At 32.7% G+C, this 13,421-nt stretch overlaps 1 protein-coding gene across 1 annotated transcript in view; it reads left to right on the forward strand.

Annotated features, from left to right (window-relative positions):
• Nucleotides 1-449: 449 nt before the first annotated feature.
• Nucleotides 450-13,421, forward strand: part of Acadvl (Acyl-CoA dehydrogenase very long chain) — a gene marked incomplete at its 5' end in the record, with an annotated part of 48,556 nt that continues 35,584 nt past the window's right edge. The window contains one exon of the mRNA XM_017614176.1: nucleotides 450-953. Within this exon, the coding sequence (XP_017469665.1) occupies nucleotides 450-953 (504 nt within the window). The remainder of the gene's footprint in view (nucleotides 954-13,421) is intronic.

Raw genomic sequence — 13,421 nt, forward strand, 5'->3', positions numbered from 1 at the left:
GTAAATCCAAGTTTCGTATATGTATATATTCTACAAAAATTACGAGCTTTTTAATTAGATTTCTTAGAAAGGTTTTAAGTATGCAGTTTTATAGCCCATTGAATTCAAGTAGAATATCGTCCAAGTTTCAAACGGCTTAAAATTACCCTTGATTTTTTATTTTACCTAATGTGTTACGGTTTTCTTCCATATAAAAATAAATTGTGTTTATTCGTAGGACGAAAATTTCCTACTTTAATTTTTAGCCATTTGAAACTTGCACTTTGCGTTTTGGAAAACAACCTAACATTCACACCGTTTTAAACTTCGCCGTTTTCCAGATTAGTGTTTTAATGGCAAATAATACACAATTTATGTGTTGTATATGCATAAACAAAGAAATGTGCAGTTATGAAAGGTTGAAATTTTTTATTTTTTATTATATTTTATTGATAATAAATAATACAAATTTTTTTTTTCAGGAAGTGAATAACGCTGCACGAAACGATACAAACTCATCGATAGATGACGTTGTCCTTGATCAATTATGGGATCTCGGAGCATTTGGCATCCAGGTTCCCGAAGAATATGGAGGCTTAGGTCTTGGCAATACACAATATGGACGTTTGTGCGAGATTTTGGGAGCTAATGATCTAGGGGTTGGAATAACTCTAGGAGCGCACCAAAGTATAGGGTTCAAAGGAATTTTGTTATTTGGCACTAAACAACAGAAAGAAAAATACTTACCCCAATTATCTTCTGGAAAAGTGTATGCAGCCTTCGCTCTTACTGAACCCAGTTCTGGTTCTGATGCTGGCTCGATAAAGACACGTGCTATAAAAAGTGAAGATGGAAAATATTTCATTCTTAATGGCTCTAAAATCTGGATATCAAATGGAGGAATTGCTGATGTTATGACAGTATTTGCGCAAACAGAACAACTTGATTTTAAAACTGGAGAAAAACGGGAAAAGGTAATACAGTATTTTATATTGATTTAAGGAAGGGATTCTATGCAAAGAGTAAATAATTTTATAGCTTAAAAAACTAATAACACGCATACTTTCGAGTTTTAAGACTAAAAAGATGAAAATAAAATTGTAGTTTAAAAAACTAAAAGCGCTTATTACAATTTTAACGAAAGAGTAAAAAGTACTATGTATATGATTTTTATTAAAAATCAAAATTTAATCGTTATGTTGTGATTTTAATTTTTTCGATCATATTTAATCGTTATGTTTTTTCAACAATTTGTATTGAGCTCGAGGCCGTTTTTAATGAAAAACTTATTGTGGAAAAGCAACAATAATTTGAAAAAAATTAGAAGTGATATGTTTTTTCGATAATTTTTAATCGTTATTTTGTGATATTTATTTTTTCGATCATTTTTAATCGATACTTTATGATTTTTATTTTTCGATCATTTTTAATCGTTATACTATGATTTTAATTTTTTTGATCAAAAATATCAGTTATTCTTACACTGAGAAAAAAACGCGTTGTAATAATAAAAAAATTTTATTTGATTACCGTTTAAAAATGCTCGTATTTAAATCACGTGAAAAGTGTTAACAAAATGGATTTTTCCATTGTACTTACACTACGTATAATGGAAATATTCAATTCAAATACGCTCGTATTAAAATTAAGCATTTTTCACTGCACGGCTGGCGTTTTGCACGCTTCGGATGCTTTTTAACCGACTTCCAAAAAAGGAGGAGGTTATCAGTTCGTCGGAATATTTTTTTTTTTTTTTATGTATGTTACCGCATAACTTTGGAACACGTCAACCGATTTCGATAATTCCTTTTGCATCGGAAAGGTAGTGTCTCAGAGGTGGTCCCATACTATCAGTGGATCATAAGATATATATATATATATTATTATTTTTATATGAGAGTTGAAGTCGATTTTTTTTTGCTAAAAATTACTTGTTTCATATGTAATTAAGAAAGTATATGTATACAAAGCATGCACAGCGGTGACAACACATACACACGTACACACATACATGGTATGACATAATGCACTAATCGCGCGCTGTGATGTAGATTCAAACTCAACATTTGAAAACACATTTACATGTATGGCTGTAGCTGAGTGCGCAAAGACGTTTGATACAATTGGTTGCTGCCAAGAGGGCTCGGGTTCAATTACCATCAGACAGATCATAAAATAAGAATTGTTTTTTTTTTCTTAATTATAATTTCGTATAACGAAAAAGCATCTGTGCACTTCACAACGACATATTTTATAACTTACATTCTCAAATTTAAAACGAGTTGGGTTGGTGCTCATTCATATGCGTATTTTTTTAAATTTAGCACGTTTTTTTTAATTCTAAAATTTTTTTTCCCTCAGTGTATGTATAACGCAAAAATTTTTTTTTTTAAGATGACAACCTTATTCGGAAGTTTGCATTTTTTACATAAAGCGTTAAAGCTGGAATTCAAAGTGGTATTTTAATCTCTAAATTAAGGAGGTTTCAAGAAAGATATGGAGCTATCACGCTCTAATACCTTACATACATTTACTCATGTAGTTGATATCATACTCGGCAGTTAGTGACGAAATTCGTAAGTACATAATACTTAGTTATTTACTACATATAACATAATATCTTAAATACTTTTGTAGTTAATATTTAGTAAATGCACTGGTATAAAGAATGCAATCACGTACAATGACTAAAATCCATTTTGTTTTAATTTTCCTCTAGCACCCCCTACCTGGCCCGCCCATGCTTAAATCTACGTTTGTTATAGAGATGGGCACGTGAGTAATTTTGGCTCACGTTCACGCACGCTCACTTTGATGGTTTTTTAAATCACGCACACTCACGTCCTGCTATATTTTTTTCAATCACGTTCACGCACGCTCACGACGCCTATTTTTTCAATCACGCACGCTCACGCACGGTTTCTCACGGACATTTTTTTGAAATTTAAACTTTATTTATATAAATAGTATTTCATATAAATAGCTTTTTATCACACAATTATTAATACAAAAGCTTGGCCAAACGCCTAGAAAGGGCTGAAGGCACTATTATTATTTTAACAAATTTCAGATATACATACTTATGTGTATTACAAGTATAAAAAGAATTGGTATCAATATTTATTCAACGTATGTAATATTAAAATGACATTAGCTCATATTTTTGTTTAAAAATAATATTTTGTCGAGGTTTTCACCAAGCAGTCGTGAACGTCTTTCTTCCAGAAATCTGCCTGACACAGAAAAAACTCTTTCACTAGTTGCTGAGCTAGCTGCTATGTTTAAAATTTGCCTTGAAAGACTTCTAAGAAGGGGCAAATCTTTAGCTTTCTCCCAAAATTTTAAAACATCGTCACAACTTTTGTTTTCCGATTTTTTCAAATACATCTGTATTTCCGTATTAATTTCTTCAAAAACTGTTTCTGCAGATTCATTTGTCGCATTTTTGAATTCGTCAAAAGTTGCACGGGTTTTTGCCCTTTTCGAGGTAGAAGGAGTGTCATCATCCAGAATTTGGGAATCGTGCTGAGGTCGAGCGCTCTTTTCATCAAGTGCAGTCTACCTAAGTAAGAGTAGAATAGATGTGAAAATAGTAGCACTTTTCAGCTGTTCATCGGCGCCCTGATTCGATTTTGTTGCCAGCACAGAAAGAGATCAGGATTTACTCTGTTAGGCGTTAGGAAAATGAATTCAAAGCAATTGCATGGAAAAAGTCACCCGGTACTATCCCTGTTACAACACATACTTGAGTGACATTGACATGCAATTTCTTTAAAGTTTGCGCCTAACTGTAGTCAAACCGAAAAACTGTAGATGTGCAAATGAATATTACAGAATGCCTCCAATTTCAAAGAAAAAAGAATAAATGTTGCCACATACATATGTGAAAATGACGTGATTGACGAAAATCTAACTCACGCACACTCACGCACGCGAAAATTTCAGGCACGCACGATCACGGATATTACGTGATTTTTCACTGAAAGCCGCTCACGCTCACGCGTGAAAAAGCGTGACACGACGTGTCACGTAGAAAAGCACGACTTTTGCCCATCTCTAGTTTGTTGCTTTAATTTTCGACACTACTATTTTTTTTTTTTGTTTTATAGGATCAGACGAGTTTAATCCTAAAAATATGATCGAAAAAATAAAAATCATAAAATAACAATTAAAAATTATCGAAAAAATAAAAATCACTGATTAACGATAACTTTTGATCGAAAAAAAAAAAAATCATAAAGTAACGATTAAAAATGATCGAAAAAATCAAAATCATAAGATAACGATTAAAAAATGATCGAAAAAATAATTATAAAATAACGATTGAAAATGATAAAAAAAATAAAAATTAAAGAATAACGATAAGAAGAAAGAATAACGATTATTTTTGATCGAATAAATAAAAATCATAAAATAACGGTTTGAAATGATTGAAAAAATAAAAGTCAAAGAATAACGATTATTTATGATTGAAAAAATAAAAACCATAAAATAACGATTATACAATGATTCTTAAATAAAAATCCTTCATGATAACGATTATATTCGGTTCGAGATCGGTCAAGTAGGTGTGTATATCACACATATGATATAAGTGGGCGGTGCGACCCCCATTTTCCTAAAATTTCTTGAAAAACCACTTTTTTGCTAAAAAGCTATTGTAAATATTAATTTTTAATAAATATCGATGAATTTCTTAGCCACACTGCCAATAAAATCTCAAATTCCGGTACATACACACATATAAATTCAAGGCCGTATTTAAGAAAAGTCGTCTAACTTCGACAATTTTAATGCGATTGCATTCAGTTTATTTGAAAATAGATTTAATTTAAATAGTACTCCATATTTTGAAATTGTGGAAATTATTGATGATCAAAATTTAAAAAATTTGGATAAATAGGAGTCTATTTTTAATTTACCCGATAAAAAAGCGAAACGAGCCTAGTGCAACAATAGATTTTTATATACCATTTTAAAGGCTCATATATCCTCTGCTCAGATCATATTCGATCTTTGAAATGGAATCAAAAATAGTCATTCAAAAACTCATAAATCTATAAAATCCTATTTTCTGACCTAAATCGACAGGTCGTGACCTCTAAATTACCTTTAAAAAATCTATAAAAGTAGGTAATAATATTTCTCATAAAAGCGAATAAAATTAGTGGGTAGTGGGTCTTGAAATTTCCAAAAAAAAGAAGCTTTTTCCGTATGTATGTATATATGTATGTACATATGCATGTATTTTGTCTTTACAGAGAAAATAAGTAAAGAGGATAGTAAATCGTTTGTGCCGCAGAAACAAAAAACAACTAAGCACTTTTTAACACCCCAAAATAGTTTGCTATTTACAGCGTGGCCACGCTGTACTTGTAGCAGTTATGCCGTATACCTGAAAGAAATATATGGACATAATCCTTTGTGAACAAATTTATTTGTGGCCTGTTGTTCAAGGACGTATGTATGTACATGTGTATGTATGTATATGCTGACATAGGAAAATTTGCGTAAACAAAGAATAGAGGCCGGTTCACATACAACTTTGGCGTTGCGTTGGCGTTGAATTTCAATGCAGCCGTCCACATATCCAAAATTTGGCATCGCTAAGGCCAACACAAGTCAGAAAGATCGCGTGCGTCGCACAGTGTAAGATTTGACCCATCTAGCTGCTTTTAATTCTGTAATTCGAAATCTATTGAAGATAGATTAATGAAATCTTGCACAAGGTACGTTATAAGATAGGCGAAGCTTTTTACAAAAAATTGGTAATTTATAGTTACTGTCATGCCACCCTATTATATAACTACAATTTTGAAAAATGCAAAAACTGAAATATTTAACTAACTACAAAGGCTAAAATGCCCAAAATTGATATTTAGAATTTCCCTATAACAAGGAATTATAAACTGACTGAAATGGACTTAAAAATAAATATATTTTTTTTTTAATTGTGGTCGTGGAAAATATCGATAAAAAAGTCAAGTTGGGTCAAAGAAATTCCGTTATAAGTTCAATATTTCTTACTCTATTTACAGAAATGGGATACCATTGGAAAGGTAATGAATCAGGCTTTCTCTGTTGAAAACGAAAATATAAGAATTTGTCTCGGTCGAGATAAAATGCAAATGAATTACTCGAGGAAAATGAAATTCCCAGTAGGCCAGAAAAAAAAAATTTATCAAAACCTGCACTTTCCAGCAGCTAAAATTATGTTGTTTAAAGTCTAAAAGGAGTGGCAAATAAACTGAGATACAAACTTTATCGAATAGTGGCGGATAACGAGTTTGCGGGTCTAATGAAATTAATAAATTGCTAAAAATAAATTTAAGTTAACATCGTTTTGCTTTAACATGAAATACTCAGTCCTAGTTTACTAAAATCCCAAAAATGTATATTCATTAAAAAGAACATACCCAAGCAAATAAGACCAAAATGGTATTTTAGTAATTGTTGCATAAATCACATAACACCGACAAAATAAGCATTGAGATTCAGTTTCAAATATACAAGTTTAAATATTATTGTGCTCGGTAATTTTCCAAACCAAACCCCGTCCCGCCATACACTTTGATTAAAATTTTTTAGTTGTTATTGTTTCGTCTTTATCAGGCATTTCTGAAAACATTCTTGACGTTGTTTTCAAATTTGGCGACATAAAATAATGGAATTAATCTTTTCTAGAATACTGAAATGATACACTGTGCGTCGGTCGTCAGCTGTTGCAAATAAATAAAATTATGTGAAATGTTTTTGCAATTATTGATATGACATATTAATTTATCTCTCGTTAATATGTTAATTTAGTGGCATACTTTTACTTTATTATAATTATACTAAAATGTATTGTGCTATAAAAACGCCAAGCATTGCTCTATAAATCTGATCAAAAAGTTTAAAATTTTCATACAACTTTATTGAAATTTTCAAATTATTTACAAAGTATGAAACTTGCTTGTACTTGTATGGTTTTTCTTTCATTTATAATAAGTTGAAATTTTTTAAGAAATTATTGAGCATTAAAAAAATTATACATGCATAGATATGTAATCACATATGTACCTATGTAGTAGATAAAACTGGTCAAAAAGCATGCATCTATTCTTCTGTGCATGAGAATATATACATAAATAAATACATATGTACATGTATTATAGGTACGGTGACCATCCGTTCTGTTTTTTGCAGGACCGTACTGTTATTTAAAAGTCTGTCCTGCGTAGTTTTTCAAAACAGAAAACCCCCAAAATGTATTAATTTTTTCCAAGTGTCCTGCCTTTGTCCCGCATTTTCTTAGATATTTTAAAATTAACTTTTCCTGATCGAAATAAAAGCAGTGTCGAAACTAATTGATAACTACATAAGGGTAAGCAAAACCACCAGAACCAGAAGGTTCAACCAGTCAATGCGTTCTAAGTTTTGTACGGTTATGGACAATTGATGACGAGAAAATGAAGACCAGAATCAAATATATCAATAGCACAAATTTTGTGGTAATCGCTTAAGAAAAAAAAAATGTTTTCCAAGCCAATTTTCTTTTCAAACAAGCGTTTTCGTAATTTAACCTACAGTTACTTTGCCGATATCGATGAAAATTATTAGTGTTACAAGCGACCAAGATCGAAAAGAGTGAAATTTCAATCATTTTCTTTTTACAAAAACAAAAAAAAATTGGGTAAAAGTGTTACCGTTTTTGAAATATTTAAATTTTTTTGAATTAAAAAAAATCGTGCCTTTTCATGTATTTTCTCTAACTGCATCTACAAACCAGGCTATACTTAGTAAATTTTTTATGTAAAATACTTCCAGATAGTTGCTTATCCATACTCAAATGCAATTTAGTTAAAATATATTAAGGAACCATCATAAAATTATGACTATTTTGGGATTTTTAATTTTTTGATATTTTCTTCCCCAACTTTGACTATCTCTGGTGAAAAAAATGTACTGAGCTATAACTTTACATTACATAAAAAAATGCTCATTTAATAAATATTTCAGAAATGTGTCACTTTTACTATTTCGAATAGAAAAAAAAACAGTTATAGCCGATTTTGTGGGTAAAGGACTGAGACAAGCTAGAATGTATTTAATAGATTTAAATTTAAGTTGGTCTTGTTACCGACCAATGACATGCTAAATAGTACAATGGTACATTATTACTTGCTCCTGACATTATTTTGTGTTACTTACCGGAAATAATGAAAGTGGATTTTGTGAAATTGGACCCTTCGAACATTGTGTTATTAATACTATAACAGAGAACACGCAGTATGAATATGCTGATATTCACTAATTTACGGTGAAGCTTGCTGTAATGCCACAGCTGCTCAAAGACTATGCAGAGCGATACCCCAATCGTCGGCATCCGGGTCGTGAAGTATTCGCCCGGACCCATAGAGAAATATATGAAGGTAAGTGATTTTTACACCTTTCTTGTTTGCTTGCTTGTTAATTAACATTTTTCACATTTTTAAGGTCGGATACCTGGAAGGCGTGGCGTGTTGAAGTTGTGTTAGAGGAAGTGGAACTAGGTCTATCGACTTCAGTGAGAATGATGGAAAGACGGACGGGAATACCAAAAACTACAGTTCACAAAGCTTTAAAAGACCATCGATTTCATCCCTACCACATTCAACGTGTTCAGGCTCTACAAGAAAGAGATTACCTGTCGAGGGTTAGATTTTGCCGTGAAATGTTGCGAATGCATGAATCAGACCACAACTTTTTGAATAAAATAATTTGGAGCGTTGAATCATCATGCAAACGTGATGGTTATTTTAATTTACATAACCTTCATAGTTGGCAGATAGACAATCCTCACGAAATGAGAGAAGATCGTTCGCAGTACCGGTTCAAAATAAATTTATGGTGCGGTATTTTTAATTGTCAGACATTGGGACCTGAGGAACCGCCGCCAACGGTCAACTGTCACAGTTATTTAGACTTCCTTCAGGAGCGGCTTCCAACCAGTGTTGCCGTTTTAGCCCTTTGGTGGCTAGATTTAGCTACCTCATACTTTTTTTGGCCACATAAATTTAAAATTGCCCCTAGCCCTTTTTTTGCACTTTTGAGAATTAATTCATACTTGGCATGAAAATGTTGTATATATATTTAATTTGATCTAATCTTTTTCATTTATGTAAGAGGTTAATTTTCAAACTAAGAAAGACTGATATATGTATATACATATATGTATTGTATGTTCCTTACGTTTGTATACATACATACTGTAAAAGTGTTAAGGCTGTTAACTTATCTATTAACGATTTAACTATAGTTTAAAATAGATAAGTTTACGAGCCTTAATATGCTTAATTTTTTAAATGGCCCATCAAGTCGATTGACCGTGTATGTTCTTGTGGTGTGATTGTATCAGCTGCTGGTGCCACTTCAAAAAATATTTGAAAATTTTATGATTGTACTAGTGGTTAAATTAGCTAAATTTTTTAAGGTCAAATATTTTGGCGGAAATTTCTTGCACTATATGAGTCAAAGCCATGTCTGTGGAAGATTAAGCTCTCGATATTGCAGTTGTGAATTTAAAAAAATATAATGTTTAACAAAATGGTAGAAAAATTGTGAAATTTCGGCTCTAATCATTTCGATCTTTCCTCGACCTCATTTGTAAAGAAATAAATATTGTACCAGCATGCTGGTAAGTTATATGCATCGAGCCTGATGGTAAAATCACTTGATGGAGCCAGCAAACTGGTGTCGTATATTTCCCCTTTTATACAAAAAGGTTTTTGGTTTGATAAAATATTAGCTTTTTTTCAGAGTTTGCGTGTATACTTTTATATGTATATGTAAATAAAAAGTTTTAGCTACCATTTTTAGCGACAACGACTTTTTTAGCCCTTTTTCAGCACTTTTTTTAAAGGAATTTGGCTACCACTAAAAATGATTCGCGGCAACAGTGCTTCCAACTTTTAGAAGATGTACCCTTAAACCTGCGGCGAAGACTATGGCTGCAAAATGACGGGTGCCCTGCTCACTACGGGCGTGAAGTAAGAGCTCATTTAGACGAAACTTATCCTCTCCGATGGATTGGACGATACGGGCCAATCACGTTGCCCGCTCGATCGCCAGACCGGAATCCATTCGATTTTTTCTACTGGGGCTGTCTTAAGGACAAAATTTATTCAAAAACAATTCAAAACGAAGAGCATTTGCGGGAACAAATAAATGGAGCTGCTGCTGAGATAGCCCAATTGAGTTTAAGATCTCTAAAAGCGTATTTTCTTAACAGGTGCCGAGCTTGTATTACAGTAGAAGGTCGCCAATTTGAGCAAATTTTATCAATAAATGAATTAATTTTTCTTCAAACAACTCATGTATATTTTATTTCACGCGAACCCATCCTTCACAAAAAATATTGATCGATATAGCCCTTGTTATAGACTCTAGTCCGAATCCCGGTAAGTAATATAAAATAATGTCAGGAACAGGTAATAATGTACCTTTGCACTATTTAGCATGTCATTGGTCGGTAACAAGAGCAACTTAAATTTAAATCTATTAAATACATTCTAGCGTGTCTAAGTCCTTTGCCCACAAAAGCGGCTATAACTTTTTTTCTATTCGAAACAGTAAGAGTGGTACCTCTGTGAAATATTTATTAAATGGGCAATTTTTTTATGTAATGTAAAGTTATAGCTCAGTAAATTTTTTTTTCACCAGAGATAGTCAAAGTTGGGGAAGAAAATATCAAAAAGTTAAAATTCCCAAAATAGTCCTAATTTTATGATGGCTCCTTAATATATTTTAACTACATTGCATTTGAGTATGGAGAAGCAACTATCTGAAAGTATTTTACATAAAAAATTTACTAAGTATAGCCTGGTTTGTAGATGCAGTTAAAGAAAATACATGAAGAGGCACGATTTTTTTAATTCAAAAAATGTAAATATTTCAAAAACGGTGACACTTCATTATTTGTCCTTTGAAGGTCTTCTGTTTATATATTTCCATATTTTCTAATATATTCAATCTTTGTCCTTTGTGTTGTACACGGAGAAGTTCTGTTGTTTGTCAAATCTTCATTGGTGTGCATTTATTTTTGATCATGTGCTTCGCGAAGTTCGATTCTATTGCAGCCTCTGGTTTTCGTCTTTTCTTATTGTAATCCCTTATGTGTTCTCGATACCTTGTTCTTATATTTCGCCCTGTTTGTGCTATGTAGCTGTGTCGGCACTCGCAGGCTAACATGTAAACACCCTGTTTATCTAGCGGGTCTTCCTCGCTATTTTCTCTTTCAATATACTTCCCACAGTGTTCCTTGTTTGAAATGATGTCTGAATGTCGTACTTATGAAAGAATTTGGCAAGTTTATAAGATGTCTGTCTCCAAACCAAATTTGACAAGGGATGACGGAAATTCGTTCCAAAATACATCATACACCCACCCTGTCGGAAACAACAACAACCAGAAAGGAAATACAACTATCTATTTATCTAGTTTTGTTCTACAACCAAATCTTAAATTTTCACTGCTGACACTAATTTTGAACGAGAAAGAAAAATAGGAGAGAAAATTAACCAGTAACAAATGCTCCCGTTACACTTTGAAACTGGATCAAAATCTTTTAAGAATCCTCAAGCAAGTGAAACTAAACAATTTAAAAGCAGTTGGGTTTTAACTTGTAATTTTAAATTGTTGTTAACAATTATAAATTAACGTTTTAACCGACTTCAAAAAACGGGAGGAGGTTATCAATTCGTGGGGATATTATTATTATTTTTTATGTTATCGCATAACTTTGGACTACGTTAAGCGATTTCTATAATTTTTTAAAGGAAAGGTGGTACCTCAGAGGTGTTCCCATACTAATTCGGTTTAGATGCGATCATTGGATCATGAAGAAATTGACGGTTATCTTAAATTTTTGTATGAGAATTAAAGTCAGTTTTGTTTTTGCCTAAACATTACTTGTATTAACCCATATGCAATGTGGGTTTCCTTTAGTTTTATAATGCGTGGTTTATTTATTATAATTTCGTTTGTATTTTTTATTGTTAAAAAAATACAATAAATAAAAATTCGACGTTTTTAGCCGAAATGGCGATTTCTTAGGGTAAATTGACGATTTTTCTGCGAAAGCTTTCGGTAACGCTGGGCAGAGCTAATGAGGTCCTCGTTGGCTTTCCGCTCTACTCTTTCGCTGCCCTCGTTTGCTTACTCGCTCGCTGGCTGCTCAGCGCGTGCGCTCGTACTTAACGAGTGCTCGTTTGCAAACGGCCTCGCCTGTTGCTCGTGAGTTGCGCAAGCTCAGAGAAAACTAACGAGCGAGCGAGGGGCTAAAATGATGCGAATCCGAACCCTGGTCGCCTTGGTAGAGAATTGTTAAAGAAACGAGCTATTGGATTGTTGGGATTTTACATCGGGCAAATATACAGGGTGTCCCAGAAGTAACCTGCCAAACTTGAGGAGAAGGCAGGTGGGGTGGTGAGCTCCCTGATAAGCAAAAATTTTTCAGGTAAAAGTGTCACCGTTTTTGAAATATTTAAATTTTTTTTGAATTAAAGAAAAATCGCGCCTTTTCATGTATTTTCTTTAACTGCATCTACAAACAAAGCTATACTTAGTACATTTTTTATGTAAAATACTTCCAGATAGTTGCTTCTCCATATTCAAATGCAATGTAGTAAAAATATGTTAAGGAACCATTATAAAATTAGGACTATTTTGGGATCTTTAACTTTTTGATATTTTGTTCCCCAAATTTGACTATCTCTGGTGAAAAAAAGGTGTACTGAGATATAACTTTACATTACATAAAAAAATGCTCATTTAATAAATATTTCAGAAATGTGCCACTCTTACTATTTCGAATAGAAAAAAAAACAGTTATAGCCGATTTTGTGGGTAAAGGACTGAGACAAGCTAGAATGTATTTAATAGATTTAAATTTAAGTTGGTCTTGTTACCGACCAATGACATGCTAAATAGTACAATGGTACATTATTACTTGCCCCTGACATTATTTTGTGTTACTTACCGGAAATAATGAAAGTGGATTTTGTGAAATTGGACCCTTCGAACATTGTGTTATTAATACTATGACAGAGAACACGCAGTATGAATATGCTGATATTCACCTAATTTACGGTGAAGCCAGAGCTGCTCAAAGACTCTATGCAGAGCGATACCCAAATCGTCGGCATCCGGGTCGTGAAGTATTCGCCTGGACCCATAGAGAAATATATGAAGGTAAGTGATTTTTACACCTTTCTTGTTTGAAGCCATTCTTCTTTTAACTATCATTTTTAACTTTTTTTAGGTCGCATATCTGGAAGGCGTGGCGGTGAGACAGGACGTCCTGCAACGGTAGATGTTAAAGTTGTGTTAGAGGAAGTGGAACTAGGTCCATCGACTTCAGGGAGAATGATGGAAAGACGGACGGGAATACCAAAAACTACAGTTCACAAAGCTTTAAAATA

Source organism: Rhagoletis zephyria, unplaced genomic scaffold, assembly GCF_001687245.7.
Source record: "Rhagoletis zephyria isolate East Lansing unplaced genomic scaffold, Rhagoletis_zephyria_1.1 Rzeph_scaffold_00787, whole genome shotgun sequence".
Classification (NCBI taxonomy): Eukaryota; Metazoa; Arthropoda; class Insecta; order Diptera; family Tephritidae; genus Rhagoletis; species Rhagoletis zephyria.